The sequence below is a fragment of the Natator depressus genome, chromosome 4 (assembly GCF_965152275.1).
Source record: "Natator depressus isolate rNatDep1 chromosome 4, rNatDep2.hap1, whole genome shotgun sequence".
In the NCBI taxonomy this organism is placed as follows: domain Eukaryota; kingdom Metazoa; phylum Chordata; order Testudines; family Cheloniidae; genus Natator; species Natator depressus.
In genome coordinates this window covers 59,075,208-59,101,111 of record NC_134237.1, presented here as the reverse complement: position 1 = coordinate 59,101,111, position 25,904 = coordinate 59,075,208, and the positions used below count along the sequence as shown (strand labels likewise).

General features: G+C 39.4%; 1 protein-coding gene and 1 non-coding gene across 5 annotated transcripts in view; one reads left to right on the top strand and one right to left on the bottom strand.

Moving 5' to 3' along the window:
* Positions 1-25,904, bottom strand: part of ARFIP1 (ARF interacting protein 1) — a 113,789-nt gene that overhangs the window by 27,130 nt on the left and 60,755 nt on the right. For 3 of the 4 annotated variants that reach the window (XM_074951010.1, XM_074951009.1, XM_074951007.1), the window contains 3 exons: positions 21,692-21,913; positions 15,723-15,880; positions 10,688-10,862 (listed from right to left, as the gene is read on the bottom strand). In XM_074951010.1, the coding sequence (XP_074807111.1) occupies positions 10,688-10,862; positions 15,723-15,880; positions 21,692-21,913 (555 nt within the window). Of the gene's footprint in view, positions 1-2,285; positions 2,650-10,687; positions 10,863-15,722; positions 15,881-21,691; positions 21,914-25,904 lie in introns of all 4 variants that reach the window. The other variant, XM_074951008.1, reaches the window with a different exon arrangement.
* Positions 20,932-21,045, top strand: LOC141987018 (U5 spliceosomal RNA). Its single transcript, XR_012639416.1, has one exon. It is a non-coding gene; the product is annotated as a U5 spliceosomal RNA (small nuclear RNA).

The following is a 25,904-nucleotide window of genomic DNA, read 5'->3' as shown; positions in this document are numbered from 1 at the left end:
GGGCTCCTCTAAAAACAAAAATGGCAATAGCACTGAACTGATTGCTGAATCTGTGATATACTAGGGAATAGGCAAAGACCAAATTCAGCTTCACTTGTAATTTAAGAGCACCTGTTGTTCCTCAATGACTGAGCTGACACTAAGGGGGAGATTTTCAAAGGCACACAGCAGTCAGGCACTTAACTGTCATGTGTGCCTTTGAAAATCTCCCCCTAGGTCACTTAAGACCCATACATATTACATCTAACACCACCAGTGTATGGATAGGAGTGTCTAACATATACAACGTGAACAGGAATATGTTCACAAAACATTTCTAGGGAATTGGGTTACAGCCTAACATGACAGATTTGTAGTATAGTCAGGCCCTTAATTTGTCATGTAGTGTAGTGAGCAGCCCTTTCTGAATGGATACTGCTGGTCTCAGTTATTATCACAAAAGCATATATTACAACTATTTCTTCTCCCAATAAATGTTCACCCCATAATACACACATTTTGCCCAGGACCTGTCATCTTGCTTTTGAAACACTAGGTAGTCCATCTACTCACTAGGTAGGATGTGACTAGTCACTGTGCCAGCAAGCAATCCACTAAGTAGCATAATGATAATTAAACTAAATACTTGCGTAGATAGGCTAACAATTCATTAAAGATGTCAAATCTGTGTGCAATTTATAAATGCTGGTGGACCAAATCCACTCGCCAGTGACATTTGTCCCCTCAGAGATAATATACATAGCAACTCATTTTTAAAGTGCCTATCTTGTTTATGCAAAAAGAAAAGGAGTACTTGTGGCACCTTAGAGACTAACCAATTTATCTGAGCATAAGCTTTCGTGAGCTACAGCTACTTAGACTTGTTTGATATTGCCTGGGCTGAGTATTTGGGCTGGATGGGTTTCTGTTTAAATTTAGTGTTCTGTACCATGGTTTGTTTAGATAATTTGTAAGGAGTTTATGGAACCAAGATTAGAAAATAAAGAGAGTCATCTGGGCTATAAATCCAAGTACTTAAATTAATTAGTAAGTGGAAGATCTCTCTCAATCTTTTCATAACTTATGAAATTCCAAAAATTGTTCAGTGGCACAAATCTGTACATTATCCTTGTTTAAAAAACAGGCAACCATGTTTACTGAATTTAAGTATCTTTATAAAGTTCTACTACAGATTCTTTCTAAATTATACTGATGTCAAATACATTCTATGAAGTTAGACCTGGATAAATCCAGAGTAACAGAAATTAGTTTCAGGGCCACACTGTTTTGTTTTAATTCCTAGTACGTTCTCTTGATTTTCCTGTGTATTGTATTGGAAATGCTTGATGCAAGTGAAAAATGGCCACATCTATACAGTTTTAAAATGCAGGCTCCCCTCCACTGACCACTTCAAACTGACCAATATCAGTTTAATTTGACAGTTTCTAATCACAAAGGTGGACACGCTTCCATTTCTGAATCTGCACTATCAGATGACAGTGAGTTACGTGAGGGGCGAGGGGGAAAGGACGGCGTGTGTTAAAAGGGTCAGGGGCACTCTGTTAAACGGGAGAATAAAGAAAGGCTACTTTACCAGTAAGTTACAGTGCTTTGAGGGTGCTGTCTATACAAAGTCACTCTCCTAGGATGAAGTACCCCAGGTACTATGAACTACCAGAACCTACTGGAAAGCTCTGGCTGCCCATTGTGGGCTGCAGAAGTACTGCCTCATGGCATCAAAATAAGGATGTTAGAGGCAACAGTCATGACTCCAAAATTAAGGCTGAGTTTTACACCTGAAGCAGGGATTCACACCTCATTTTATGTATCAAAAATGTATCATACCACCCTCCCCCCAAACTACAGCACTTATTCCAAATATCTACACATAAATCCATAAATTCAGGAATTTAAATTAATAATCCGCTGCAAAATCCTACCTCAGAGCCTCACCATGGCGCAGCGGTGACCCTGGCCGTCTGACAGCTATGGTAGCAGGGCGTATGCCCTGGTAGGTCTAACCATGCTACAAAGGTGTCTGACTATCCAATCCAGGGAGGGGGATTGCTCTCTCAGAGGAAAGAGCGCTTTTCCTTCTCCTTAGAGGTTGAAGGCTAACTAAGCTTGAGGAGGTACGCATGCCTGCCTGCCTGCCTAGCCAGTGGGATGGCTTGAAGTTAACGGCTAAAACAACACGAGTAAATGGGTCTTAGGTGGTGGAGCGGAAATTGAGCAATGAGAGGTTGCTAAAAATGTCAGGTGCTAGGTCAACATGGAAAAGGACAACCCTCGCTGTGTGTACTTACAATTGTAGGTCGCTGGTGAGGGAGGAAATGTTAAACCATCTGATGGAGGAGAAGAAAAGGATAAGATGCGATCCTGGTCGGCCTCCAAGAAGATGGGAAGATGACATTGTTAAACGTTTTGGACGAACGTGGAGAAGAAAGGCAAGAGTGCGAGAAGAATGGCGGACGTGTTGCAATCGGCACAGTCTTAATGACAGCTGAAGACCGATCGATCCAGTGGTAAATTAAGAATTGGTCCTTTCAGAAATTTATCACATTGGGTCAGTCTTTTTGCTTCTAATGATTTTAATAATGGGCCATCTCTTTTCTTTTTCACACCTCCCAGATAACAAAAACTCACTGAAATCTTGTACATAAGATATATCTGGAAAAAAATTAGGATTAATGGTCATTTTTTGCTGCTCTTTTTCATAATTGAAAGTTTCTCCTTCAGCAGAGGCTGACAAATCACGTTCTTCAGAATGCCACAAAGAACCTATTTCAAAATGGCAGCCATCTTCTATGGCTTCTAGTGCGACAGAGGCCACAGGCAGCTGTTACCAAAATGGCCACCATCTCTCATTGTTTTCAGTGGGACTGAAGATGCAACAGTGGCCACCGCTTCCACTCACCTGATCCTCACATTGTTTCTCACTGCCTTTGAAAGCATTGGGCACTACCATCTTCCTTGAGGGCAGCTTGGCATCACTCTCATTTGAAACAATGGGGAGATGGCGACTATTTTGAAAGATGACAATTTGAGTTTCTCTGAAGGAGAATATTTTATTTTTCTGTCTGTGCTAACAGATAAACATTTAGTTAGGATAATGGCAAAAAAAGTGACCATTAATTCTAAATATTTATTTAAAATAAAAGCTACCCTTTGCACTAGATTTACGCAACTTGAAGGACAAATCTGGTGTGCATGTACTGTTGGGCATGCATGTGCTGGGGAACATGATGGATGAGGAGGAAAACTCAGGTGTACACTGCCTCCTTTGCAGTGCTCTGTCACTGCAAAGCAGCTACAAAATCCATCTCTACTGGCCAGTATAAATCTGGATGATTTGTGCTGCTCTGGAGTGGCTAAAGCAGCTAGAGCATACCAGTGATGCAGCTCCTAAAAGTTAAATAAAGTTTAAGGCTGATACTATGTATCTTCTACTTTATAGAACTATCATATGGTAGCATTCTCTTTGCATTTCTAGTTTAGTGTACGTGTTCAAACTTTTCAATTAAAAAACAAGGAAATTCCAAGACAAAAAAACTAAGTTAAAATGGCATTAAGTTGAGAATTCATACGAATAAACTCTGGGTAAAATACATTACAATAATGTCATTATCCCCAAACCAAATGTTAAAAATCTAAGACATTCAGAATTAAGTTTAAACTTAGAAGAAATCCAAATATGTTAAGGGTAGGCCACCAAAACAACTCTAATTCTGCCCAGTAGTGATACAGGGGAGGAGGGCAGCATGGGGGGAACACAGAAGAAAGGAAAAAATGTATTTTAAAAAAAATCCATTAAATCTAATCTGGAACCACAAATACTAGAATTGTTTATTATAATCATATGGCTATTGAATGGTGTAACAATACTGCACGATTATTGTCATTATATTACTGCCTAGAAGCACTACTGATACCATGGCTACACTGTTCAAGACCCTATACAAACACATAAGGGACAGCCCCAAAGAATTTACAATCTAAACAGACAAGGCCAGACACCATTTGGTTGTTTGAGTGCCCTACCTATAAGGGCTTCTATAAATAGGTGTGAACATGTTTTTATCCATATGAATGTAAGACTGCTTCCTTCAGACTGCTTTGAGTTAAGATTTTACCACTTCAGCATTTTGAATAGCTAAGGCTCTTAAAAGGAGAAAAAAAGCTCTAGAATTAAAAAGTTCTCATGTATAATTTATTTCAGCACCAAGACCAACTATATTAAGTCAGAAATGTATTGATTCATGTCTATTCTAGAGCTATAGATGTACTAATACAGCTTAATGTTCCTACTGCATTTGATAACATTGCTCATACTGTATTTTTAGAATTTTCTTCACATGCAATAAGTCTGGCATATGAATGAAGGCTTTCCAAACCAAAGATGCATGCCAAGCAGGCTCTTTACAAGGCACTGACCCAAAATATTAGGCCAGTATGGACTATTGCTTTTTCAATGATCCCCCTTTATTTTAATCTTCTCTTCTTCAATTAAAGAGTGGCACTTCTCTTGTGGTATAAAGAGAAGACAGGAAATGGCATACTCCAATTAATAAGGGGCTTACCAAAGCAGCATGTAACCATGTCTTTGCAACTATTTGATAATAGTATTATGCAGACTGTTCCATCATCTTGGCATTTGCAAGTTCTGCAGTTGTTCTTAAACCTTGTCTCCTATATGGTATCCTGAGCTAACAAGTGAAGCAATGGGGTAGCAAAGATTCTCTTACAGCCTTACTCTGGGACAGATACAGACTGAGTCATAATTTGACTAGCTGTAAAATCTGTTAGAGTGCTAGTGACACCCAAATGTTCCTTTGGTAAGACAGGTTTAATGATGTCTCAGCTTTCATAACTACAATGGGAAAATAACCTAAAAGACATAGGTTACCATTTAAATCAAAAGGAAATCAAATTAAAGTGCAGTAATCTCTCTGGATTTCAAGAACATTTCTTCAAACTTTGTTCTTAAGGGCTACCAAATTTATTCTGTGTCGAGCTCAAAGTACTATTTTAGCCTCAAGTTCTATTCTGGTGAAATACTGATAACATTACATTTTCCAGTATCACATACAGGACACGTACTAGTTGCAGCAGAAGCTCCTTTGTTTTTCCTGATAAAAATCCCATCCGCACAGACTGACATGAAAGGAGAGTGGTGATTTAAGACGGATTCATTGGAAGAGTGCCATTCTTATATGCTCTGTGATTTAGGAACCTTCCATTAAATCCCAGGAAGCACAACAAGAAATAAGAGTCATTACATAAAAATGAAGGAAACTAGGAATTATATACAGACAAAGCTACAGGCTGGAAAAATGGGTTCCTATCACAGCAAGTAGCCGTAATCCTGTTTTGGCTTCTTTTCAATGACCCCATAAAGAGATAGTAGATTTAGAAAACAAAGACGATGTTAGGAGATGGGCCTAAAGATGTATTTAAAATGACATCTCATTATGGCTGTTTTGATTATGAAAGGTACCCTAGAGGCCTCCATTTTCGAATGGTAGCTATAAAAGTCCTAGAGTAAATATTTTGAAGCTTCCAATGCCATGTAGTTGAGAAATACCCAACAGTGCTAAGACTACTAAGCACACAAGAGCAATTTTTAAAAATCCCTTTTTAAACATAAAAAGCCTTGAGCCAAACCTCTCTCAAAGCTCAAGATAAATCAAGACCAATTGCCAGATTTTACAATTTATGTAGGGAATTGTCCATTTTGAGCCAAACCATTAGTCCTTAAATCTATGTTGAAATTCCACTTATATTTGTTGAAAACGTACAGAAAGATTTCACTAATTTTCAAAAAAAAAAAACCTTATTAGCACATATTTTCTAAAACTAAATTTTTTAGAGATTACCTCAGTTAAATTTAAAATACAGTGTCGCTGTTTTAGTGTTTAAATAGCTATTTATGTATAAATGTTTATTTTTATGGCAGCAGTACAGAACTCAGGAACTGTGTACTATGCTAGTAAGAAAAAATGTACAACTCGAACTATCATAAGAATAAAATATCTACTACGTAGGGAGCACTGGAGCTCAAATTCTGGTACTAGATCTTGTGTCCAGGAGGTAAGGATGTATTCCCTGTATAGAGGTTGTATTTAGTCAATGAAGGATTCTCCTTCCCCCAACCCCAAATCCTACCCAACCCATACAAGCCCAGAAATTACTTTGGCCTTTTTACTGCAGAATAGAATAGGGCTTCCTTAGCAGATTGCAAGTCTCCCGGCTCCAGTGCAGGGTTAACTACAAGGTACCACAAGGCAATTCTCTTCTTCCCTATTTCCAATCCAAAGGCTGTTTGCAGTTTCCTCCACAGTTCTCAGCCCTATTGAGTTATTTGTCCCCCTTATTATAGTAGCAGGAATCAGCGGCTTGTGGGGACAGATTTGGGGACTGCAGGCTGCAACTGCCAATATAATTCTGCTGTTAATCAAGACTCCCCAAAGGAAGAATTCATTAGGGGGTCTCCGCAACATTCCGTTTCATAAAAAACAAGGTGCCAGTAAATGGACTCTTGTGGGTCAATTAAATCTCAAGATTATTCCAACTCCACATTAGATTGGCTGTGTTTGTTAAACTGCACATGTGTGGTGTGTTTATGCAACTTGCATTTACACAACCACGAAAACTGCAATTTGATATGGGTATAAAAATGCAAAAGTTCAAAGGAAAAATTTTAACAAGTGCTACCTTCAGCTGTTTTTAAAGTTATACATCAATAGCTCCCCTATAAAACTTAAATAATTTCAACGAGAAAAAAAAAGCAAAAAGCCAAACTATATCCATTACATTAAGTCCTTAATCAAAGACTGTTAACAGGAAACAATGAAAGAAAATTATCTCAGTGCACCAGTTTGCAGAAACAAACATTTATCTCCAGTTTCCAGATCAGCATACACTCAAAGTTCAGCTCTTCTGAGAACTAACAGTTTAGTATCTGCATTAACGTTGGGATCTGAGCATCTGATTGCTTCAAGAACATAAATTATAGCATAGTTCTTCCATTTGCACATAATGTATCAGACACTTCATGGGCTAGGTGCTCATCTGATATTAACAGGAAAAACTCCGATAATACTGATTTTCAACAGCTGAAGATCTGGCCCATTAAGGGTTTGGTGTGCTGTTTATTTGCAGATGGCAGAGCTATATCGGTATGAATGTTCTTGAAGGAATCTGAACTTCTGGTCCTAATGCTGATGCTGGTGTAGTAAAGTATCTTATTTCTCAGAAGAGCTGAATCAGTGGAGCCAGAGCTGGAAACCAGAGGAAACTGGTGTTTTTTGTAAGTGTATGTGCTGAGATTTGTTCTCCTTTTTCCTCTCTCCACTAGTTTATTGCTCTCTACTACCTTTTCCCATTGTGTTCAGGGCTTAATCTAACTTGTATTGTCCGATTTAGGCTTGGGCTACACTACAGAGATAGGTTGACATAAGGCAGCTCCCGCAGATGTAAGTTGCCCACTACACTGAGCTAATAACTCCACCTCTGCGAGAGGCATAGCATTTAGGTCAAAGTAGTTAGGGTGACACAGTGTCTGCAGGTTTCAGAGTAACAGCCGTGTTAGTCTGTATTCGTAAAAATTCGTATTGTAGTTGTAAGAATGCTTGGCTGTAGACGATGGATCGTGTGGTGTGGTCAGGGTGAATGCGGGTACCCATAGCAGTGCCGCTGATCTGAAGGTATACATTGTCCCCAAATGTAAAATAGTTATGGGTAAGGACAAAGTCACAAAGTTCAGCCTCCAGCTTTCACCCTGACCACACCACACGATCCATCGTCTACAGCCAAGCTCTGCGATACAACCGCATTTGCTCCAACCCCTCAGACAGAGACAAACACCTACAAGATCTCTATCAAGCATTCTTACAACTACAATACCCACCTGCGGAAGTGAAGAAACAGATTGATAGAGCCAGAAGAGTTCCCAGAAGTCACCTACTACAGGACAGGCCTAACAAAGAAAATAACAGAACGCCACTAGCCGTCACCTTCAGCCCCCAACTAAAACCCCTCCAACGCATTATTAAGGATCTACAACCTATCCTGAAGGATGACCCAACACTCTCACAAATCTTGGGAGAAAGGCCAGTCCTTGCCTACAGACAGCCCCCCAACCTGAAGCGAATACTCACCAACAACCACATACCACACAACAGAACCACTAACCCAGGAACCTATCCTTGCAACAAAGCCCGTTGCCAACTATGCCCACATATCTATTCAGGGGACACCATCACAGGGCCTAACAACATCAGCCACACTATCAGAGGCTCGTTCACCTGCACATACACCAATGTGATATATGCCATCATGTGGCAGCAATGCCCCTCTGCCATGTACATTGGTCAAACTGGACAGTCTCTACATAAAAGAATAAATGGACACAAATCAGATGTTAAGAATTATAACATTCATAAACCAGTCGGAGAACACGTCAATCTCTCTGGTCACGCAATCACAGACATGAGGGTCGCTATCTTAAAGCGAAAAAACTTCAAATCCAGACTCCAGCGAGAAACTGCTGAATTGGAATTCATTTGCAAATTGGATACTATTAATTTGGGCTTGAATAGAGACTGGGAGTGGCTAAGTCATTATGCAAGGTAGCCTATCTCCCCTTGTTTTTTTCCTACAAACCCCCCCCAAGACGTTCTGGTTAAACTTGGATTATTGCTGTGCACATTGTAAGATGAGCTATTGCCAGCAGGAGAGTGAGTTTGTGTGTGTGGTTTTTGGAGGGGGGTGTGTGGGGGGGGGGTGAGAAAACCTGGATTAGTGCTGGAAATGACCCACCTTGATTATCATGCGCATTGTAAAGAGAGGTTTCAAAGAGGGATGGGCTATTACCAGCAGGAGAGTGAGTTTGTATGTGTGTGTGTGTGGGGGGGGGGGGGGGAAGGGTGAGAAAACCTGGATTTGTGCTGGAAATGGCCCTACTTGATGATCACTTTAGATAAGCTGTTACCAGCAGGAGAGTGGGGTGGGAGGAAGTTTTGTTTCATGGTCTCTGTGTGTATATAATGTCTTCTGCAGTTTCCACAATATGCTATGCATCCGATGAAGTGAGCTGTAGCTCACGAAAGCTCATGCTCAAATAAACTGGTTAGTCTCTAAGGTGCCACAAGTACTCCTTTTCTTTTTTCTTTTTACAGTGTCTGCAGACACTGCATTACTTACATTGCCTGCTCGGCCAAAGGCGGGAGGAGTTCCAGCTGTCTGTGCCCCACACAGTTTAAGTCAGTGGAAGCGCTCCTGGGGAGGACATCCACCACCAACACGGGGGCACAGTGTGGACAGGAACCACCACAGTAATTACTGCAGTGACTGTATATTGACTTAACTTAGGCTGACTTAATTTTGTAGTGTAAACAAGGCCTTATACTGATGTCAGTAGAGCTAAGCTGTTTTACACCAGCTGAACATCTGGCCCAAACGACTTTCTCTTGGAAAGTCAGAGACCTGCAAGGGTTTTAGGGTTGTTGGGTTTTTTTTGGTGTGTTTAAGAAAACAGCCTGTGTCAGAGTAACAGGTAATGTTACCAGTGTCAAGGCTTTACACTATGAGCTGGTGTGCTACTGAAAATATTCATCCGTTGTTGGAGATAGAGGTTGCTAACTCTCCCTTCCCTGTGGGCATTTGCAGTAACTGCAGTTCATAGGAAAGGACTCTAGCCATTCCAGGCACATATTAATATGCCTCAGTTTAGATTTTAAAGACTGTTCTATTTTTATACCTATCTAAGAGGAAATAAGTTTGACAAAATTGATTTTTCCTATCTTCATTTTATCCTAATCCTGACACTGTTAACTTCCAAACCCAGGCATGCAGAGATCAGTAGTGTCAGTTAGAAACAAGTAGTAAGATGTTTGCATGAGAACCCTTTATTTTTCTAGTTCACAGGAACAGGGGTGGGGTGGGGAATAACAGTGACGCTTGCACTCCTGAAAAAGAAAAACTCTTGCATGACCAGAAAGAGAGTATGTGAGGGAAAGGGGTAGGCAGACAGGAAGGGAAGCAATCCTATCTAGAATCTACGAGAAAGGGAAACTGTTCCAAGAACCAGACCCTTGCGTAGATCTGGGTTGAGGGATGGAACAGCTTTGCTTCTGTGTTGAAGGTGGCATGTAGAACAATCTCTACAGTTTTTCAGTCTAATCCTCATCTAACATTGATTAAATACACACATCTTGGTGCCAAAATTATTCTTCTTAATTAGGAGAAAATCAGTTTTGAAATGGTCTCTTTACTGCCCTTCCTCGCTGTCTTTTACACATATCCGTCCCGCAGGCATTACCAAGCATTGTAATAATGCTCTGCATTTTGAGCCCACAATCTAATCATAGATCACAATTAGTAAATCAATGTATTGATCACTATTACGTGATAAGTGTGAAAAAGTGCAGTAGAAATACTTTCATATGTTCAAGTAGTCTTTCTAATATGCTTTTACTTCAGTAATTTAGAGTCAGGAACTTGAGGTCTCTAACTCCACGAAGGCATGCTCCAATAGCACAATAAGAATCCAGAAACCAATCTAGTTTACTTCTCTTTCTTGTTTTACGTTTTGAAGCAGACTGTATTTCAAGAAAATGTGCTGTTATATCAGATATTGATCTCAGGAGACAGAATCTAGCAGAAAGCAACTCCACTACACAGTGTAGGAGGTGAAGTAGTAGCTTACCTTGTTTTCCTCCAAAAATTTCAATTTGATAGATACATCATTGCGCATTTTGTCATATTTTTCTTTATGCACTTGGAATAGCTGCTGTGACTGTTCAATCTTTGGCAGAGTGTTTGCATCACGGGGACCAAGATTAAGTTCTTCTAGGTCTGTGCGATAGGCATCATATTCAACCCTAGGAGGAAAAAAAAAGTTAAAATTAGCCACAAAATGTCTCAAAACTTGCACATCAAAACCAGGAGATTAGAAAGAAAGCTGGACCAAATATACAAGTGCATGTAATGCTCATGAAAGGTATTAGAATGACAATGCTTTGTTTATGCATCAAAGCATGTGTACCATACGTGGTAGGCATGTTCCCTCATCAGTACAACTCAGCCACATTATAAGGGTATGTCTTCACTGCAGAGTTAACTTGGGTGATCAGCACCTGCACATGCAAGTTAGCCTAGAACAGGTGTGAGCAGCTGCACTGAAAAGCCACATCCCAGGGTCCTCATTGATGCCACACTCATCCATAAGTGTTGATGGGGTTTCAGGGGCATATCCCATGGTTCTTTGCACTATAGTAAGCTGAACTGCTGTATGAAAAGGGAATCAGAAAAAAGTCTGTCCTTCTGGGCACAAAGGGATAATTGTGGGAAGGCACTGGAGGACTATCAGCACTTAAATGATTTAGTCTGCATCCTCACTGCAAAAAGGGCAGGTTACCGACCCAGGTGAAAACAGCATCCGGGTTTTAGCCTACAGCCCCAGACGAGCCAGCTAGCCTATGTGAAAGCACCAAAATCTGGGGCAAGGGTTGTGTATATGGATGGGAGGAGGGTTAGAGGGAACACCTGAGTAAAAGCTTGCATTACAATCTGCAGTGAAGACATACATTGAAGGACTACTAGACATGACAGGGTAATTCAATCTGTCTGTTCATAAAATCTTAAATCTCTGTCTGCAAATTCAAATACGTGCCAAGGTAGATTCTTTTGAGATGAGGGTTCCAGGGAATGGACTGAAATAATCAACTCATTTAACCTTACCCACAACCAGCACAAGATGGATTTTAAGTTATACTTATAGGCAAGAGACTGTGTCCTGATACCAATCCCATGAGCCATCCAGTCTTCAGATACGATTTATTCTAAGAACACTGAGCTAGAAAGAGTGCCTTTACTATTCTAAAACATTCTTTATAAACCTAATCTAAGAGAAATCTAAACTCTCAAATTAAAAACACCCTTGACCTGTCTTCCCAGATCAGATCATACCAATTATAAAAGTCTCTGTAGAAATCTAGACAAACCAATCACAGGTCTGCCATGTGTTTTATGCAAATTAATGTAATCAGAGTAGCCAGCAAGCCTATCCTCGTTTTCATGATCCTAAAATATTTGTCCAAGTTATTTCCACCTTTTAGTAAAAGGTATTAGGAAAGAGTACTCTCAATAAGCAATGCACTTTTCAGCCATCAGTCTCAAAAGGTAAGACTCATTCCCAGCTGAGAGATGGAGAAACTGAGGTACATTAAAGTTAAATGAATCACCCCCAGTGTCGCAGCAAGATAATGCCAGATCTGAAAACTGAACTCTGGTCTCCCAATTCCCATTGTCACGTTCACCAGCACACTGAACTCCCTGGACTCCAATTAGCAAGGTATGTATGATGTTTTATTTTAGTAAGAAAAGCTTTTCTACATTTGGATAGTGCTGAAGAATGGAGTAGACTTGAAGGACTCGTTTAGACAGGGAAGACATTGTGAAATAAGCCAGGGTGTGAATTTACAGTGCATTAGCTATTCCACAATAACTCCCTGTGTGGACACATACTTATTCCACACTAAGAGTGGCTTTGTGTGGTTTAGCTTAAACCACTCTGGAAGAAAAAGTCACCTACTTCCATTTTGCTTGAGAAAACAGAATTGTTAAGTACTGTGAACTGGAACCAGGAAGAATTTTGCCACCAACAAACCTAGCTTTTCAGTTTGGTGGTGGTAAAAATGCCCCAAGAGGAAAGTTTACATTTTCACAGTGAAAATAAAATTTTACATCATCCAAAGTGTGCTTGCCAATCCTCATTACAAAAAAGTGATATGGTCCCTATTCCAAAGATCTTACAACTTAGTTTAAGACATGAAACAACAAAGCCAGTAATAAAAACAGATCTGCTCGGAGGAAATAAGATTGGATAGTTATTAAAATGCCGATGCACAACAAGGAGAAGCATAGAGATAATTTTGATTAATTTTTGAAGGCATCATGTTAGAAAGGAACTTGTTCTCATTTAAATCCTTCAGGGTATAATGGACCAGCTTGGAAATGTTTGTGGGAAGAATGGACATGGAGGCAGTATCACTGTCCGAATGGATAGGGCAGGAAACAGTGAGATAAGAAAGGCCAGATAAGTAGGGTGGGCAGAGTTAAGCAGGGGCTTCAAGGCAACAAGAAGTTTTAAAACTTGTTATTGCACAGAAACAAGTACCAGTGGAGGGATTTCAAGAGGAAAGGAGGATTTTGTCAGAATGACTGTCGAGTAAAATCATCTTAGTGGCTGTTCTTATGCATTTTGTATGGATGAGAGGGAGTAATTGTATATTGAGGACACCGGAGAGGCACTGATGGCACTCCAACTGCAGGAGGTTTCTTTTTTATTTTTATTTTATTTTTTTTTGGGGGGGGGGGTAGGGGGAGAAGAGAAAATCAGTCAAAAAGAAAATAATCAAAATTGAGTGATACACAATCCAAAGTAGAGACTTAGTGTTACCCCTCTCTCTTGGCATCCCTTCACTGTCTCTTTCTTCTCTATCATATTAAGCACAAGCTGCTTGTCCTTATTTTCAAGGCCCTTCATGACCTATCAACTCGTTCAATACTGAAAGGCCTACCCTGCCTCTGATCAGGCCATGCCCACTGCCCACTTGTTACATTTTCAAATAAGCACGTTCATGTTTTCTTCCATGCTTCCCTCACATTTGGAGAAGTGCCCCATAAACATCTGCAAAGCCATCCTCCTTCAAACTCTCCTTTACCACAAGGCCTATTAAAAAACGTAACAGCTAGGCTGCTGCTATGCAGAAACCACTGCCTATCATGCTGACCAATACTGTCTTATTGTTTCCTTGTACTCCCCATCTCTGTGTGTATCCATCTGTTGTCTGGTCTTATACTTCAATTGTAAGGTCCTTAGGGCAGGGACAGTCTTTTTGTTCTGTGTTCGTACAGCACCTGGTACAATGGGGTCCTAGTCCATGGCAGGGGTTCTTAGGCTGTATAGATAATGAAAGCAGACTTTAGAGAAATCTTTCTGGAGAGCTGGGAAATTTTTTGCACCACTCTCCAAGGTGAATGAGTAGCACTGCTCACAATGGAGCAGTGAAAGAGTATACGGGGAGGCAGAGGAGAATATGGTAGAACGGACAGTCCGAGAGATTTAATAAAACTGAGCAGCAGGAATCATTCCTTCACCCTTGTTTGCACATGAATGCATACACCACTACGAGATCACGGATTTATATTTCTTACCATGACTGACTGACTGACTGAAGAAAATCTGTTACTAAAAATAAGATTAGTATATAAACTTCTGCAATTCAAGTTTTGCAATGGGAAGAGCTATTGATTCATATTAAGATTGACTGGAAAATAAAATCACAACACATTATTTTATTCTCCTGCTAGAAAGAATGTTTGGCATACGTAATTAAAACCTTTTCATATAAGTGGACTCAAAATTGTTTTCCGATATGAAGGTATATAGTCTTTGGGGCTTACTCCTTCTCTTATTGAAATCAATGGCAAAATTATCATAGAAGCAAGCTCAGGCTCCCAAGGAAGGTTAAACTCTAGTACACTGTTACTCAGACTAAGGCTTGCGAGCCACAATTGTCTCTTTAATGCGTCTCCTGTGGCTCTTTGCAACACATGATATTAAAACACTGTGATTTAATTATTAACCAGTTAGGATGCTTTTAACCAACTGTCATTGATAAAATAATAATACTTAATCAGTCATACACATATATATACACACACACTCTTCTGAGTTACGCTGGGTCCTGAACCACTGAGGTCTGAGTATCACTGCTCTAGTGTATGAACACTAACCACTGAACATTAGTACACTAATGCTAGTCTTTTGTGAACTGCACTGCCTTATCCCATGCATAGACAGCATAAGAAAATAACTGGTGTAATCTTTTGAAGTCATTTATTTAGCATTCCATTCAAAGTAAACTGTTAACAGATTAAAGACAGGGGACTGAATGTTTTAGGTATTCAGTCAAGAGGTCAGAAGCCTGTCACCTCCAGATTGTCAGTTTGAATCCAGCCCAATTCAGACGAGATCTAAAGTTACTATCCGATATCTGTTTGATAGACATCTTACATGAAATTAATTTAGTTTGTATATGACACCATATAAACTAGGCACCGAATTACTGGTCTCAGTCCCGTTCATAGTAGATAGGTATCCATACTATAAAGCCCCATCAATTCAGCTGGCACTTAGTCAGCAGACTCCAGAGATTGGTCAGTGACTGAATGGACCACTATTCAAGGTTAATCTATACTAACAGGAAGCAGACTGAGAAATCTGGCTTTGTTGCCACCAAGCTATACCTTTACTACGGATAAGTGTCTCCAAGGTGGGTAATCAGTTATCTAAAGAATACACTAGAGGGCACTGGAAGAACATTTTATTTCTCATTCAGAAACATTATTTCATATATGACTAATTGTAACCACCCAGAATTTCTACTATTATTCTACTTGTGGGGAAAATAAATAAATAAATAAATAAATAAATATCTTTACTCTATAGGAAACACTAAGGAAAACTTTAATGGAAAATTTTCTGTAAGTTTAAATTTCAAATATCAATTTGAAGTATTATATAAAAGTGTAAAGACTGAATGTAGTCAGGATTTCAAATATGAAAATTGTGATATATTTACAACCTTTTCAACACCGTTTACCAGTTCAGACACAAGGACTCAACCTGAAGTCTGTATGTTAAATGAAAATAACTGATGACACAAAATATCTACCTGGCACTTTCATACTGTTTCACAGTCATTAATGTATCTTCAATTGTTTTATTCACCAGTGTGTTCACACTGGCAATAAAAAAGTTAATAGCACCGAGAAGGGTCTCTCCATTTTTAGCTAGAAGTTTCTGAGTCTCTGCATTGTATCCAAATTCCTCCTATAACAAAGAACAAAAAAAAAATAAAAATACTGTGGTTTATAATTAAATCATGTCATTTACGCAGATACTCATTAATACTGAAAATAAACACACACACTTATTAGGAAATCACAGATATGATAGACCATGTTGTATGTAATTTCATCACTGCTGTTTGAGTGTGTGTATATTTAAATAGACATAAGTGATTACAATATTCTAGGCAACAAATTAAGCTGATTTCAGAGTAGCAGCCGTGTTAGTCTGTATCCACAAAAAGAAAAGGAGGACTTGTGGCACCTTAGAGACTAACAAATTTATTTGAGCATAAGCTTTCGTGAGCTACAGCTCACTTCATCGGATGCATTCAGTGGAAAATACAGTAGGGAGATTTATATACACAGAGAACAACAAACAATGGGTGTTACCATACATACTGTAATGAGAGTGATCAGATAAGGTGAGCTATTACCAGCTGGGGGGGGGGGGGAACCTTTTATAGTGATAATCAAGGTGGGCCATTTCCAGCAGTTGACAAGAATGTCTGAGGAACAGCAGGGTGGGGGTGGGTGGGTGTTGAGTTTTACTTTGTGTAATGACACATCCACTCCCAGTCTTTATTCAAGCTTAAGTTAATTGTATCCAGTTTGCAAATTAATTCCAATTCAGCAGTCTCTCGTTGGAGTCGGTTTTTGAAGTTTTTTTTTGTTGAAGAACTGCCACCTTTAGGTCTGCAATTGAGTGACCAAAGAGACTGAAGTGTTCTCTGACTGGTGTTTGAATGTTATAGTTCTTCACGCCTGATTTGTGTCCATTTATTCTTTTACGTAGAGACTGTCCAGTTTGGCCAATCTACATGGCAGAGGGGCATTGCTGGCACATGATGGCATTTATCACATTGGTAGATGCGCAGGTGAATGAGCCTCTGATAGTGTGGCTGTGATTAGGTCCTATGACGGTGTCCCCTGAATAGATATGTGAACACAGTTGGCAACGGACTTTGTTGCAAGGATAGGTTCCTGGGTTAGTGGTTCTGTTGTGTGGTGTGTGGTTGCTGGTGAGTATTTGCTTCAGGTTGGGGAGCTGTCTGTAAGCAAGAACTGGCCTGTCTCCCAAGATCTGTGAGAGTGATGGGTTGTCCTTCAGGATAGGTTGTAGATCCTTGATGATGCGTTGGAGAGGTTTTAGTTGGGGGCTGAAAGTGATGGCTAATGGTGTTCTGTTATTTTCTTTGTTGGGCCTGTCCTGTAGTAGGTAACTTCTGGGTACTCTTCTGGCTCTGTCAATCTGTTTCTTTAGGTCAGCAGGTGGGTACTGTAGTTGTAAGAATGCTTGACAGAGATCTTGTAGGTGTTTGTCTCTGTCTGAGGGGTTGGAGCAAATGCGGTTGTATCGTAGAGCTTGGCTGTAGACAATGGATCGTGTGGTGTGGTCTGGATGAAAGCTGGAGGCATGTTGGTAGGCAGAGCGGTCAGTAGGTTTCCGGTATAGGGTGGTGTTTATGTGATCACTGCTTATTAGCACTGTATTGTCCAGGAAGTGGATCTCTTGTGTGGACTGAGGTTGATGGTGGGATGGAAATTGTTGAAATCATGGTGGAATTCCTCAAGGGCTTCTTTTCCATGGGTCCAGATGATGAAGATGTCATCAATGTAGCGCAAGTAGAGTAGGGGCATTAGGGGACGAGAGCTGAGGAAGCGTTGTTCTAAGTCAGCCATAAAAAATGTTGGCATACTGTGGGGCCATGCGGGTACCCACAGCAGTGCCGCTGATTTGAAGGTATACATTGTCCCCAAATGTGAAATAGTTATGGGTGAGCACAAAGTCACAAAGTTCAGCCACCAGGTTTGCTGTGACATTATGGGGGATACTGTTCCTGACGGCTTGTAGTCTGTCTTTGTGTGGAACGGTGGTGTAGAGGGCTTCTACACCCACAGTGGCTAGGATGCTGTTTTCAGGAAGATCACCGATGGACTGTAGTTTCCTCAGGAAGTCAGTGGTGTCTCGAAGATAGCTGGGAGTGCTGGTAGCATAGGGCCTGAGAAGGGAGTCTACATAGGCAGACAATCCTGCTGTCAGGATGCCAATGCCTGAGATGATGGAGCATCCAGGATTTCCAGGTTTATGGATCTTGGGTAGCAGATAGAATACCCCTGGTCGGGGTTCTAGGGGTGTGTCTGCATCTGTTCCTGTGCTTTTTCAGGGAGTTTCTTGAGCAAATGGTGTAGTTTCTTTTGGTAACCCTCAGTGGGATCTGAGGGTAATAGCTTGTAGAAAGTGGTGTTGGAGAGCTGCCTAGCAGCCTCTTGTTCATATTCCGACCTATTCATGACGACGACAGCACCTCCTTTGTCAGCCTTTTTGATTATGATGTCAGAGTTGTTTCTGAGGCTGTGGATGGCATTGTGTTCTGCATGGCTGAGGTTACGAGGCAAGTGATACTGCTTTTCCACAATTTCAGCCCGTGCACGTCGGCAGAAGCACTCTATGTAGAAGTCCAGTCTGTTGTTTTGACCTTTGTTTGGACCTGGAGTCCACCCAGAATCCTTCTTTTTGTAGTCTTGGTAAGCTGAGAGAGTCAGAACTATCCCTCTGTTTTAGACCTTTACAAGCAACTGTTTAAGTTTCTCCCATGAAACCCCACTGATTTCAGTAGACTCTGTCCCAACAGAATGGATGGCCTTTATTCTTGATACCAGTTCTATTGTGAAGACAGTTATGGATCTTGGCTAACCAGAAAAAAAAAAAAACTACCCTTATTACCACTTCAAAGAACACTGCCAAAAATCTTCAGATCATCACTTTGTAACTATTTAGGATTAGTCTAAATTCAGTGTCTCCTTTAAAGCAACTGTAACATCATGAATTATACCAGCAAAATAGGAGTAGTTAACTAAATTCACAGGGGATAAACAGTATTAATTAATGAACAAGGGTTATTATATCCTGGAACACCATGATCTGACATTTATTTTAATATGTTATAAGTGACAGACAGCAGAATGTACTTCATAATGGGTGGTGAGAAAGGAATAATACTGATTAGCTACAAATGTTAAGGGGGCATGATTAACAGCTCAGTGGTTTGAGCATTGGCCTGCTAAACCCAGGGTTGTGAGTTCAATCCTTGAGGGGGCCATTTAGGGATCTGGGGCAAAAATTGGGGATTGGTCCTGCTTTGAGCAGGGGGTTGGACTAGATGACCTCCTGAGGTCCCTTCCAACCCTGATATTCTATGATTAAGATGGAAGTTATTGCCAAAGAGAACTGCAATCAAGTTTAGGTATGACAAAAGGCAAGGACCAATTTATCAACAGCAAAAGATTTCAAAGTCAGATTGCAATGATTATTCTTCTAATGCAAGGCTCCCACACACCAGACTCATTGATGTATTTGTTTTCCATATGGCATCTTCATATTCTGCATAACCTGAGCTTTCATTTACCAAAGTAAATTTCTAGCTGTCATGGTTGTGAAGATGTGAACCTAGTGTAACCAACTGATAGTGTAAATACTACAGTGTAAACACTAATGCCAAATTAGGGCTCTTAAAACGTTAACATTAACTGTTTCACATCTGATAATTTTAGTGGATGGGAGTAGGGAGTGAAGCCTAGAGGAAAGAAGATGCAGAGGAAACAATACAAAAAGAAACAGCCAAGAGGGAGAGAAACAGAGACAAAGATTGGGAAGAAAAGGAACCTAAAATATGGTAGTGAAGCTAAAAGGGGTCATATTATTCTGTTTCGCATAGAATAAAGCACTGAATAAATAAAAGTTTAGTTATTACACAAGGGCCATATTTTACCCATGTCCTTTGTGGGTACTTCCTATAAACATCAATGGGAAAGCCTCTCTGGATTGAGGATAGTCATATTTATACCCTGACGGATTATAATTAAAAATGGAATTCAGCTCTCTCAACATAACCAGTGTGACACCTTGTTCAAAATAAATAGGCCTTGAAACCAGGGAATAAATATAGGAGAAATCCTTGAATCCAAAGGATAAACACAGTAGAGAGCTCAAGATGAAAGCTACCACCCACTGATTTTATAAAAGGTAAGAACTCAGTTTATTAGAGCAATGTCACATCAAAATCTTGATTTTTCACCAAGTAGCAACTGTTTTGCAGCTCAAATGTGGATGTCCGATTATCAACTGTGAATGTTAACATTCCAGCTTTTTAGACTTGTTTTGCTCAAGTCTTAAAAAGTGTTTTCCAAACACGTAGGTCTAGTGATAAAAAGAGCCCCAGCTTAATCAGGCAGCACTACAGTGAAGTTCAATTAAAACCAGGGTAAGTAAGAGTACTTTTGTTACATTAGTGGAAAACTTTATTTGATTTTTATTAACAGAATCCTCTTCAACAATCTACAGAACAAGAAATGAGTGGTTGAAAACAAAGAAGAATTCCAAGACTCATACAAGACTCTGGTGGAACCTGAAGAAATGTTGTTTCAGTTGCTACAGTTACAAGCCATGAGGGGAAGAACACATATTAATAAGAGTACTGTGTCAGCATCAGAATTAGTACAAGTTTCAGAAGTCATGTCCAACTCCAGTGCACAATGCACTATGTTCATTTTAAGTTTATCACAAACCGCATGCCCCATTCTTGCATCAACAGTAAATAGACTGATAACATTTACTGTATCTTTTTAGCAGGACAATTTATAGTTTCTCTCAGTTGCTGAAAATGCCAGTCACCAATTTCCATTTGCCAAAAAGCATATATAAAGTTTAGCCCTGTGAAAAATTGATAGTCTGGAGTCTGACAAGTAGCAAACAGCTGAAATTATTCAGTGTACACATTAACAAAAAGAAATTAGGTGGGAATATAGAGATAATGAAAAAGGGGAAAGAGGTAAGAGTGAAGTTATTTCTGAGCTTTACAGCCTCTGAAGATAATTTGTGAAGTTTACAATAACTACATTTTTGGGAACTATCAGGTACCAGGATACTGTACCCATCAGATAGATTGTGACTCTGGATTCAAGGCTGGGTGGCCCGAGGGAACTGCTATAGATATGGCAAGTAGGATTGCTTCCCTCTTCCCAGTTCTGTTCATACTCTGGTTTCTCTTCAGATCGTATGGATCTTTTGCCTTTTACTAAAGATTTCTGTGAAGAGGAATATTTATGAGTTTCTATCCAGATCAGTTCATTTTTTTTGTATATGATACCTGGCTTCCCCTTCTTACAAGATGTAGAATTGTACAGTCAGTTACAGCAATATTGCCTGAATAATATATGATACAACTCTGAACTGAAGAATTATCCCAAACCCTCGATGTAATATTTCTAAGTGATCACCTCTAACTTTCTTGCTCAGAGAGTCTAAATGCTGTAAAATTATACTATACAGGTTGCAAGGCTCTGATCAAAATGGTGCTCCATGAAACAACTGAACTCAACATTTTAATCCACTGAAGAAAAAATGATTAATCCACATTGTTACCTCACCTCTTTTGCATGATCCCCACTCTATTCCCAAACATATACACCACAGGCTTGTATTTTACAGGAAATGATGATCTAGAACAATTTTAATGACATTTCATTAGTGACAAATGAGTAGTAAAATTGTTTACTATACAGAGTAAACTTGTATGTTAGTAGTCTTAGTTCAAACTCCAATTAAAGCCAGACATTAAAAACTACTGGATGACTTTACTGTCATTTCAATGATTTCCTTCAGAGTCTCAAATGCTGTTACATAGCAGCTACCTTCCTAAACACTGAAGAGTATCTACTGTGCAACATGCATAAGCCAGTGAAGTTCATCCTGAAATGTATATTTTATTTTCTAATACTATTAAAGTCTTACATGGAGTTCCAATGATTTCAAACTCAGGTCTGCAAATGCATCTCCAAGTTGCCTTTGAGTATTCACCATCTGGTAGAGTTGCGTAGACAAAGTCTGTGCCAGTCTTAAGATATTTTCATACTTTTTTTTGTTATCTCTTAGTATGTCTATTTGGGCTTCCAGTTCTAGGTCTACTGTTCTTGAGCCTCGGCCCAGCTTTTCAGAGATGATCTGACGAGTACACTGCAAATTCATAACAAATAGTTTAAAATTATTATAAAAGCAAAAAAATTTTCTATATTCAAGACAGTACAGCACACACCATTTCTTGGCTTCAAGGAGTACATAATTATAAGCAATTCTTTCACAATCACCCCTCCCAATTTAAGTTTGCGCAACAAACTGAAGAAAAATGTCGAGCTCTTTAGAAGTTTTTCGGGACTCAGCAAGAACATTTGTTGGACAAGTCTCAACTCCTACTAACTTAAATATTTGTATTAACAAATCAAGAGCAGAACTAATTACAATTCTCAAATGAGAGATTTCAGATCTTCATTTTTTAGATTTGGTGAATCTCGTTAATTAAAAGCGATTATTATTTAGTTCAATACAGTCAAGTCATTTATTAAAGACAGCATAAACCAGAATGTTACTGATTCTAAATAACTATTATAATATTCATTCCATCTTCATCTACCCAACCATCCAATACCACAGGCATTACCCACCTAATTCCAAAGTTAGGCCTAATGGATACAGAGCATCTGCAAATGTAAGTTTCTATATTTCGAGTTTAGAATCTTACTATTTTAGGAAACACAATTGCTTCTTCCCATACTGTGGAGGCATTTTTAAGAAACTGGAAACTTTTGCTGAGGAATGTATAGGAAGATAGTCTTAAGACTGAATTTGTGTTTGTCTGATCATACAAAAAAGTGTGTTGATTATCTTAAACTTTAGGATTTAAAAAGTAAAGTTTACTATACCCTGCCACAGGAGTAAACTCCTAAATTGACTTGCAATTCATTGGTGTAGTGAGCAGCATATTCAGCATTTAGAAAGATAAGATACTTATGTGTAAAACTACAAGCTTTAAAGAGGAAGGGAATCTGTGGCCCAAGAGAGAAGCGGACAGAGGTTGAGATAGAATGCAGTTACACAAGTGGAAGAATGACCTTGCGTGAAGAGAGTCCTGATGGAACTGAGATGATCAAGGTCACAACTGCAGTGTTGGGAGGGTGGGACCTGATTACAACAATTTAGTCTTACAGTGTAAATGAAACCAAACCCTGTTTCCAAAACGTGTTACAGTATTGGACTTTGCAGGGCTATAGCAGGATTTGGAAACATGGCTTGATCCATTCTATACTTCAAGATCAGTGTTTTGACAGTGTCCCCCAACCTCAGACTCTCTCTCAAAGACGGATATACTCAGGAGTTCCCTTTCTTGTATATTTTAGAATACCTTTGTTGTGCCAATAAAACATTTTAAAATTGAATTGACAATGTAGAGGACACCCAAGAATGTAAAACTACAGCAAGACAGTGGGAGAGCTGGCAAGTACAAGACAAGACCAGTGGGGTAAAGGTGGAGTCAGTCCACAGCATGTTATTAAAAAATGACCAACCAGGCACAACTTTCAGCTGGAATCTCAGATACAAAGGTAAGAGAATGAAGGCAAAACAGTACCATTTCTGAGAAAGCACAAGAGAAACAGTGCACGTTGAGGAGTATGGTGTTACCACAAAAAGTCCCTAAAAGGAATTGAGATAGAATGTGATTAGAGTATGAGTAAGTGTTGCATTAGAAGCATAGTATAGGTAACCATAACTTCTGGCTATTTTCTAGAGATGGAGATATGCAAACTTACAAAGAAGGGACAAGTAAGAGGAAACCTGAGCAAGGGATGACAAAATGTTTGGGAGCAAGAGGTAAGGAGACATGTCAAGACATGACAAAATGGTTTTTATTTTAAATCAAAGAGGACTTTGAAGCATTCAGCTTCAGAAACATAGTGTAGGGGAAAAAACAAACCTAAGAATCAACATTCACAAATGGGTGAGAAAAGGAATTAAAAAAAAAAAAAAAAAAAAAAGACAGGCATGCATGCAAAATGCAAACAGTCCAACAAAGAAATGCAAGGCCTGGTTGCCCAAATGAAACATCATGAGAAGTGTTCCTTCTCAGGAGGAAGTTGCATTGAAGATGATGAAGGGAACATGTCTGAACATGTAGGATCTTCAGGTTGGTAAACTTTTTTCTTTCATACGTCTTTCTTAAGGACTGCCTGTCTTCCTTCTGGACTATTCTTGAATTCTCATGTTTGAGCAAAAAATATAGTTATTACTCTATGATACTATCATTTTAGATGCAGTTGTGATAAAAAATAAATAGCTGAAATAGGCAGATCTTCCTTTTACAATTTCACCTTTAAAAGTAGTACTGAGTGTCAGGGAATGCAATGAGTAATACTAAGAGAGCAGTGTGGTAATAATAATTACATAACTGCATTGACTTATTTTGTTTAGGAGAATCCATCCTCAACATACAGGATTCTGAAGACTATCCACCTTCAAGATCACCATCATTTTCTATAGTTTCAGAGTTATCTGCCAATGATAGTGTTTCAGTCACATCATGTATGTCACATAGCCACAGTATATCACCTGTAGCAAAAAGGGGGGAAAAAAATCTCCATCATCCAGAAACAGCCACAGGTGTTTGTGATAAGAACCAGCAGATTACAAAAAGAGGTAATTGATGAAAAAGTTGCCCAGTTTGTTTATCCAACACACACTCCTTTCCGTATGATTGAGTACCCACACTTCATTAACATGGTTCAATCATTAAGACCAGGATACAGAACAGAGCAGATGTCGCAGGCAATTGCTGGATAAAGTGTATGAAAGAGAAATTGAGCAGTGTGCAAAAGGTCAAGAGGGTGAAATTGTTAACCTCAGTCTTGATGGGTGGAGCAATGACCACAATGATCCTGTTGTGTATGCTTGTGTGACAACAGAAGAAGGGAATGTCTTCCTTACAGAAACAATTGATACATCAGGAAATGCACACACAGCAGAATACAAGTAGCAGCACATTGTGGAAAAAAAAAAATCAAATGTCTAGTACACAACTTGGTCACAGACAATGCTGCAAATGTATCCAAGATGGGAAGAAATTATTTAGAAGAGAGTCTCAAGCTAATAACATACAGTTACAGTGCTCATTTGATGCACCTCCTAGCCAAAGACTTCACTGTTCCAGAAATAAAGGCTAATGTTGTTGAAATTGAAAAATACTTCCGTAACCACCACTTTGAAGCAGCTGCTCTGAAAAAAGTGGGAGGAACCAAGCTAACTCTCCCACAAGACGTGCGATGGAACTGAGCAGTGGACTGTTTTGAGCACTGTATCAAGAACTGGCCTAATCTGATGACAGTTTGTGAACAAAATTGTGGAAAAAAAAGATGGCACTGCCACAGCCAAAAGTTCTCAACATTGGGCTTAACAGAAATGGCGAACACATGCTGAGTGCCCTGAAGCCTATTTCTGTAGCCTGGAACAAAATGCAGGGAAATAGCTGTTCTATTGCTGACGCTGTTGAAATCTGGAAGGAACTGAGTGAGATCTGAAAAAGAGAAATATGCAACGACAGAGTTAAATTACAAGCATTAAAAAAACGAATGGGACAAGCACTAGCTAACAAATGGGACAGCTCATTTTCTTGCCAATATTCTCAATACTTGGTACCAGGGTCAAACTTTAAGTGCTGAAGAAGAGGAGTTGGCTATGACATGGACATCCAGCAATCATCCCTCCATAATGCCAATTATAATAAACGTCAGAGCTGAGGGTGAACCATTCAAGAAATCTATGTTTGCTGATGATGTTTTAAAGAAAGTTACACCAGTGAACTGGTGGAAGTCACTTATGCACTTGGATTCAGAGATTGTTGAAGTGATAATCTCACTTTTAAACAGCAGTAGCTTCTTCTGCTGGTGTAGAATGAATATTTTCTTCCTTTGGACTAATTCATTCCAAATTGAGAAATCGTTTGGGACCTGAAAAAGCAGGAAAGCTTGTTTTTCTTTTCCAGATTATGAACAAACAGGAAAATGAAGGTGCAGAAGCCAATATTTTAAGTTTCTCATGTTGACCTGGCTGACACAGTCGATTTAATTTTTTGTTTTTAAAAAAAATATTTCATGTAACCATTTTAGTTAAAAACAATTTT